Here is a 7,627-nt window from a genome sequence, read left to right on the forward strand (position 1 = left end):
AATTTCATTCTGCTGTGGATTTTGGCTCGCCGTCAATCAACTTGGGGGGGGGAGCTCCCATGTACATCGTCTCTTAAATACATACCATTTTTTTAAGAATACAAATAGCCTAGTTTTCATCTCTGATAGCAAATTATTTACCACCCCCTAAATTTTGAAACACCCCCCCTAAAGAGAAAAGCTGGGGAACATACTGGACTCACCCTTTTAAATTATTGTGTTTGAAATATATATATTACAGTTTAGCTGTTTTAGTGTGGTTTATTATATAAGAAGACTCAAAATTCCGGATTGGTTATTTATTGAAAACAGCAAATCGACAAATGAAACTGCAAAATTAACAGACACAAGTAAAGCAGTCAAATGGGAGATCTACCATTATGGTTTATAAAAACAAATATATATATATATATACAACATGAACACGGACATTATGGTCCGTGGCGCATGCCATTTCTACTTGAAGAAATAAAATGATCTTGTCTTCTCAAAACCAAAATTGAACTGGGAATGCAATAACTCGACTTACCGACGTAATTACAAATAAAAGAGTACTCAAAGGAGCATTGGTACAACACAAAAAATATCTGTACGCACCTGGGCTTGAAGGCAATAAATCTCAAGTTAAAAGTTCACCAGACAAATATATGAGCAATATATTTAATCTCAAAATTTAACACTGCATGTTTGATGATATATATACAAGAAAAAACGGCGCACCAATTTTGTTCGCCTACTCTACATCAAGTTGTGTAAAGAGACCTATCGGCAGGGGCCAGGGCCATGCACTTGACTAATACAGACACACTCTACGGGAGTACCGGGAAAATGTGGTATACAACAATATTATGGTTCGAGCGACACGATAATTTACCTTGATAATTTTATAAGCAGCATGAAAATGACATTGGTTATTACTTTTCTGTCTATAACAAAAGCTTCATTTTGGACGTATGTCGTCAATCGTATTGTAATTAAGAATGCCGAGTATGACATACTATGACTACTTACAAGTATTCTATTCTTATCCGATTCCAAAATTTTCGATTCTTAATTCCGAATCTCGATTCCTCGACACATCTTAACGAGAAAACATACCCACCGAAGCAATACCGTATGAAATCAAACAAGAGAACGATGTTCAAATATATGGACGGACAAGAAGGCCGAAACTAAGTAGTATGGGTATCCAATGTGTCACAGGAGACAAAATCGCACAAAAAAAAACGAATCCCTCAGAACCTGCAGATATTTTAAAAATAAATAAACGTAAAAGCCTTCTAGCGAAAATTATATATAGTGAAGTTCGCGGCGTCGCAGAAACTCAACATAGCAGTAAAGCAGTTTATACATATATGTAAATATTCCGATGCATTGGAATCGATTCTAGTCGATTCCACCATCCCTAATCGCAATTCGCGATATTTACAATTAGTTCATTAATAATCGGCAAATCCGCAATTAATGTAAAACATATAAATGAAATATAAATATATATTACGTATATACAATAAAAGAAACACCACATGGACCATTAAAATGAAACAACACAGTAAAACTGCGTGTGCATATTCAAGTCTTTCAATTCGTTTATTACACAAGACCATCATGGTCCATATCAAAAACGGTGACCGTACATTTGAAGCCATGCGTATATCCGCAAAAGAAAAAAAAAATCCATAGGTGCAATATATGCAGGTGCAATTGTCGTGGGTTCAAATGTACGGGATCCATCAAAAACATCTTTGAAACAGGGGTAAACAGTGAACATCGCATTCGCCATGATTTTATCATCGGATTAGGATTCGAAGTCAGAAAACATTAATGGAGAACAAAACTTCATTTTAAACAGTCAATTGATTTCATGTGGATGATATAATTGACTACTGAGTCAGGTGATAATCTGATAACGACTAAAAGTTGAAAGTTGCAAAAATTTCGATGAAGTAATTCTTGCAGCTTCTACCTACCGATGGATCAACGATTTGAATAGCTTGGAATGTCGTAAACAGCAGCACAAGGTGAAGTCCAATACCAGCAGCAGCCTGAATATTAAATATTATTTCAAATTACTTAAAATTTATCAGAATAAGCATTTTGCTAAATTTAATGCGTTTTAAATATTTTTTTTATTAAGAAAGATTATGTTTTGCAACAGAATTTTTTCACGTAAATAAGGTTAGAATTTTTTAAATGAATTTAATGTAAATATAATATAAAGCAATATAAAATACCTCGATTATTGGTATCAGCGTAGGACAGTGGTCGATATTTCTAGACTGAATTTGTTTCCACTTAAATTGTATGTACGCAAGTCGGGGCAGAATAATCAGCAGTAAGTTGCAGTTCACAGATCCTATGTAAAAAGGGTTTGGGAATTATATATATATTTTACATATATATTATTTTTTACCTTGGACCCAAACAAGTTTCGCATCAAGTAGCCTTTTAGGTATGGAGAGATATTCATGACTTCCCAGAGAAAGCATTCGGATCTTTTGTACAAAAAACCCCGCCACTAATGCAAAAATGTGAGATATTAAGCGTTGACGGATACTTTGTACAAAAGATCCGAGCCTTCAATTTATAAATTATCAATTATACTCTTCAATACCATCAAAATATGGATTCACAAACTTCTTTCGCACGACACTTCACTAACATGCTAAAGCTACATAGCCAAATCACCAGCATTTATAGGTATTTACTTCTATATTTATATATATATAACAATACCTGCTATGATTACTAGATAAACAACACTGTGAACCCACGTTGCAACGACGTAAGACGAAAAGAATAGAGTTATAACAATCAACCAATAGTGTGTTTCCGAATCGTTGTCAATAACCAGAACTTGAATTAGTCTGCAGCACTGCAAAAATATAACTACATAATATGCTTTGAAGTTCATTTCCTAGATAGCATAGTTTATTGTGACAACAATGAACTTGGAAAAAATAAACTTTATGACTTATTGCTTTTAGAATAGGTTATTTATGCAGTTTATGAACTATGTTATATTATATATACCCAGTTATAATCTTTTTTATTATAGAAAAGTAGTCTAGGATAAGATATCTGTAGAATCATTCTAACTACGAATTTTAAGAAGCTTTTGCCACTGACAAATATTTTACATGGCATACAATACTTACCGCCATTACTCTCAATAACATTGCGATCAGAGTTATCACAAAAGATATTGTTTTAATCAATATTCCATATACACCAGGCCCAAATGCAGTAGGAAAGATAACCGCTGCAGATTCTAAAAGTGGAAAATAATTTTGTCAAGTTAATTATCGCATGATTTTATTCTGTGAAGAAATAGAATTATTGTTTGTTATTTAAGCCTAGTTCTAGAAGTAATATCAACTAATTGATTCTATATAAGCACGGGCAGTAATCAAAGAATATTTTTAGAGTAATTCACAGAGCATATTTTTTTAAAAGAGTAAACCATTAAACAAATTGCATATTCGATTCGAATGTCAAGATTTGATCTCACAAACAATATATATATATATATATACACTGTAGCATAATTCAATACAAAAATATTTGAAAAAAATACCTCCCAGTGATAAATTTACAAGCAGTGCAAGTACAGTCAAGCATCCAACAAGGCTTGCTTTTGATTTGATGACAAGATTTGCATATGTTGATAATCTGGTGCGCAAAAGAATAATGAGTTGAAATAGTTCAAAGTCATGTCTCTAATTACTCAGAATTATTTAAAGAGACGAAAAGTTCAAAACGTTTTCATCCAATTAAACCTGAAATTTCCAACTCATATAGAAACAACTTGGTATAAAGAAGACATCCTTACATCCTTACGCGCGGTTTGATTCCGAAAAGCAACGTAAAAATCGTACTACTAATCAAAAACCCTATGTTCAAACATTACAAAATGTGGCAACCAATTGTAATAATATGTACAAAGGAGTGCTAACGTAACGTTGCATTAGTGTGATAAAATAAATGGACATTCTGTCATTATATACAACTGACGGTAAGAGTAAAATAGTCTCGAATAAAAGTTATTGCTTGCATACGATTTTCAGCTCAATTTTGCTCTGACGAATACTATTATATCACTTTCACTTCATAATGAGACAGAATACAGGCAATAATATTTCTGAATAATAAAATATCACCCGTAATATATTCAGATCGTTTGAAAATATATCCTATACTCACTCAAGATTATCAACGCAGATTGGAAGAATGATAACGTAACTCATCAACGAAAAAATAATGATGGGTATCTCGTGAAGAATCTAAATGCAACGTAGATATAAAGACGAAATATTAAGTGAGTATGTAGAAATCCAGAGGGTGTCAACCAGTACCAGAATCGCTATACTAGTACCAAAACACGGGGAGTCCGAAAGCGAAAGCATTCTGTAAAACACCTGAATACTTGGAATTCAAAATTTCCACATCTAATAAAAATGCATTGTTTGAAAGGAATGACTCACATTTTCAGTAGATTTTGATTGCCAGGTCGGTTGAAGAATTCCAGGACACATTGCAGAAGAATTTGCAGAATGAATCATATCAGGATTATTTGCCAGAGCGCCGTAGATAAGTATCAGTGAAAATGTCAACAACATGAAGAGGAAAAGGAGAAGTGGGCGCTTGTAGTTGTAGCTGTGCGTCTCTTTAACTACCACTGTAATAAATCATCATTCTGAGTCGCCTAATGAACTTTGTTGTAGTATATAAAGTCGTATATATATATATAACAACAATGAATGAACAAAACTGCCACCCATATTCACTCTGAATTTATAAATTATACTAAGTGAAAAGTCATTAATATTACTTACCCGTCATGTTGTTCAAACGATCTTGTTTCCATGAAATTGATTCGCCTTAAAATATTATTATATCATATTTTTACTAATATTTATGATTCACAACTAAACAATTACACCAACTTAGAAATTAAACAGTTCGTGACTGGAATCTCTATGTACAACACAACTATGCGTGCATGTTATATTCGGCACAGGTATACAAGAAATTTGAAGTTCTAAAAATTAGAAAACCGATGTTTAAGCTTTCAATGATCGAGGTTTAAGCCATCATACCATCGTGTATATGGACTCCTTTTACATGTGAATCCCTGATGTCAACTGCGTTTATCTGTTGGTTGATGACTACATTTGATGTCATCTATTGAAAATATAACGATAAAAATGTTAAATAAGCTTGTAACTCAAGTATCCTCCTAACGATGTAAGTTAGCGACTTTGGCTATATACCTTCAACACACTGCATTCATATATTGCCTCAAAATATGAGAAAAAATCCTTATGAAATGCAGAAATCATATTATCAAGAACTAATTTGAATATTAATTTGAATTAAAACTTCCAACTTACCAATCCCTGTATGAATCTTTCACCTGAGCAAAAGTATTCAACGTTTCAATCAATTTTGATCAAAAATCATGACGAGAAAAATTCGAATATATTCTTGATAAATTACTCACCATATTCCCACGTGAGGAGAAATATTGAGAGGCAGATGTAAACCACGGCGTAATAACCGTTTCTGTAAAGTAATGTCAAAATACCAAATAAAAATAACGAATTAAATATTAATTCAAGCTAAAAAAAGTCTACTCAAGCTTTTGTGAACACACATCATGTGCGGTATATTCGAAAATTCAAAAACTTCTCATGGAATGTCTCATGGACGCAGGATTGTCATACTTTGTGAGTTTGGCAATGATTGTATATAAACATTTAAAAGTTATCCGAATACCTGAGATGCTTGGGAAAGGGCTCTGTGACAGATACAGATTCCCATAATTCGGCACCAACTCGGAAATAAAACGATGTGCCTGAGAAACAATAAAAATAACTTGTAATATTTGAATATTTAAGAGACAGCATTAAGAAATAAGTAATATAGTCGTACATATCAAAACGTCGAACATGAATAATCCACGAACAAATAACCGAATGATAACCTTCCGAAAATGTACTTCTCCGCCGAGGTAATGCTCCACGATTGTCTGAAAAAATTGATCGAAAACATCGACATAAATTATAATGAATAAACTATGCAAATTGTAGGACAACGTTTTGCAGAAAATCGTACCAAAATTGTAAATAATGTACAGTCTTAATTAATATTTATTTCTTCAATGGCCGATGTCGCCTTCAAATCATAATTCCTATTCGATTTTCCCTGCATGACCATATATCTTAAAGACAGAAATACTCAAAGTAAAGAAAGGAACTCCAATTAATTGAAAGAATTACTCTGAATTTGTTTATACTGATTAACGTCTAAAATGACTTTATGCAAGAAAATGGCATTTATGTATTTCACAGTTCAGCATATAAAATATATGGATAATTGTGAAGTAGAAATGACAAAAAATAACCAAAATGTAGTTACAAAAAAGTTGTTGCATTGAATTCCATTAGCATTTGAGCGAGTCGTCACCATCTCAGAAAAATAGACCAGGGATTTTCCAGTGACGTAAGCTTCTATCACCAGGATAAGACTAGAAATATAGAATAACATTCACATCAATTTATTCAAAACGGAACAAAAATATTTTCTAGTGCATCACATCAACTTACAAGAAGAGAGGCAATCCTGCATGAGCCATCGCAAAAGGTAATAAAAACGAACTTGCTCCCATAACATGACCGACTAGCTTTATTATCCATTCGGTGGGGTTAACTGAACTGAACTGAAATAAGAAAATATATATATAAAGAATAAGATCGAAACTTACAGGCTGCAAAACATCTTCTACGGTATTAGCTTTATCGTGAATAAGTAATCAGGAAAAACAAACTAATTATTAATAGGCTGGGTGAAAGTTATGTCATTTGTGCTAAACTATAGGACAGAAATATAATCTCTTACCTCTTGCTCAATCATGGTGTCTTCAAAGACAAAATCAAGAACGTGAATTCTAAGCAGGATCGCAAAATATGGTACTAATATTTTTCATCTGGCAAAATGTTAAAATAACAGTTTATCAGAGTAATAGAGCTGATGCCACTCGGTGAGAAACTTCAATACATCGCTGTCTTATAAGCGTGCTAACATTAAGGAGATCATATCTATGCTTCTGTAGCAAAAAAATGCCAGCGAGCCGCAAAGGAAGTAGACAATAATACATTTGATGTTAGTGTAGCACTCAAACAAACAGCAGTATATATCTGAAAATAAACCAAATTTGGGTGACCAAGATTAAATATATGTGATTTGCGGAACAATTACTTCATCACTACACAAAGAACCGTCAACGAGGTTTAGATAAACGGCCCATGCGCGTTTGTACAATCTTGCTCTATTGTTATTTTTAAAGACCAGCTGCAAAAAAATAATTTCAGGTACAACCCCTGGTTATTAAAATGGCGTAATTTTAGTTTACATATAGATCGGCTCAATGTTTCTTTGTTAAATAAGTATATGAGTCATTCTTAAACGGTAACTCAGTGCTAATGCCACGCGCGGGATGCGTGTAAATCAATAATATAGGACAAGCAATTTATTCTCAACAAAAAAAGTGTGTTTACATACATGAAATTCCATTTTTAGAATATATGATAAAAATGGTTGGGACAATTTCATTGTCTTTTATTGA

The 7,627-nt window shown here is 32.9% G+C and overlaps 1 protein-coding gene across 2 annotated transcripts; it reads right to left on the reverse strand.

The window, feature by feature from the left end:
- Positions 1-290: 290 nt before the first annotated feature.
- LOC120326732 (uncharacterized) lies at positions 291-7,189 on the reverse strand. Of its 2 annotated transcripts, none has more exons than XM_078112269.1 (16): positions 6,901-7,189; positions 6,609-6,716; positions 6,421-6,529; positions 5,935-6,031; positions 5,779-5,857; positions 5,504-5,565; positions 5,394-5,416; positions 5,100-5,184; positions 4,836-4,880; positions 4,485-4,678; positions 4,204-4,283; positions 3,578-3,672; positions 3,159-3,271; positions 2,737-2,875; positions 2,235-2,356; positions 291-2,045 (listed from the first exon to the last, which is right to left on the reverse strand). In XM_078112269.1, the coding sequence occupies exons 2-16, from the start codon at positions 6,668-6,670 to the stop codon at positions 1,914-1,916; spliced, it is 1,437 nt and encodes a 478-aa protein (XP_077968395.1). In that variant the 5' UTR covers positions 6,671-6,716; positions 6,901-7,189; the 3' UTR covers positions 291-1,913. The 2 variants fall into 2 exon arrangements, with proteins under 2 accessions (XP_077968395.1, XP_039249004.2); XM_039393070.2 differs by having other exon boundaries at positions 6,609-6,721.
- Between the last annotated feature and the right edge of the window lie 438 nt (positions 7,190-7,627).

The sequence above is a fragment of the Styela clava genome, chromosome 4, assembly GCF_964204865.1.
Source record: "Styela clava chromosome 4, kaStyClav1.hap1.2, whole genome shotgun sequence".
Classification (NCBI taxonomy): domain Eukaryota; kingdom Metazoa; phylum Chordata; class Ascidiacea; order Stolidobranchia; family Styelidae; genus Styela; species Styela clava.

Coding starts and splice junctions, on each gene's coding strand:
- LOC120326732 (XM_039393070.2), bottom strand. Junction 5,858..5,934: donor CATGTTCGACGTTTTGATAT/GTACGACTATAT, acceptor ATTGTTTCTCAG/GCACATCGTTTTATTTCCGA. Junction 2,046..2,234: donor CGCTGATACCAATAATCGAG/GTATTTTATATT, acceptor TTTAATATTCAG/GCTGCTGCTGGTATTGGACT.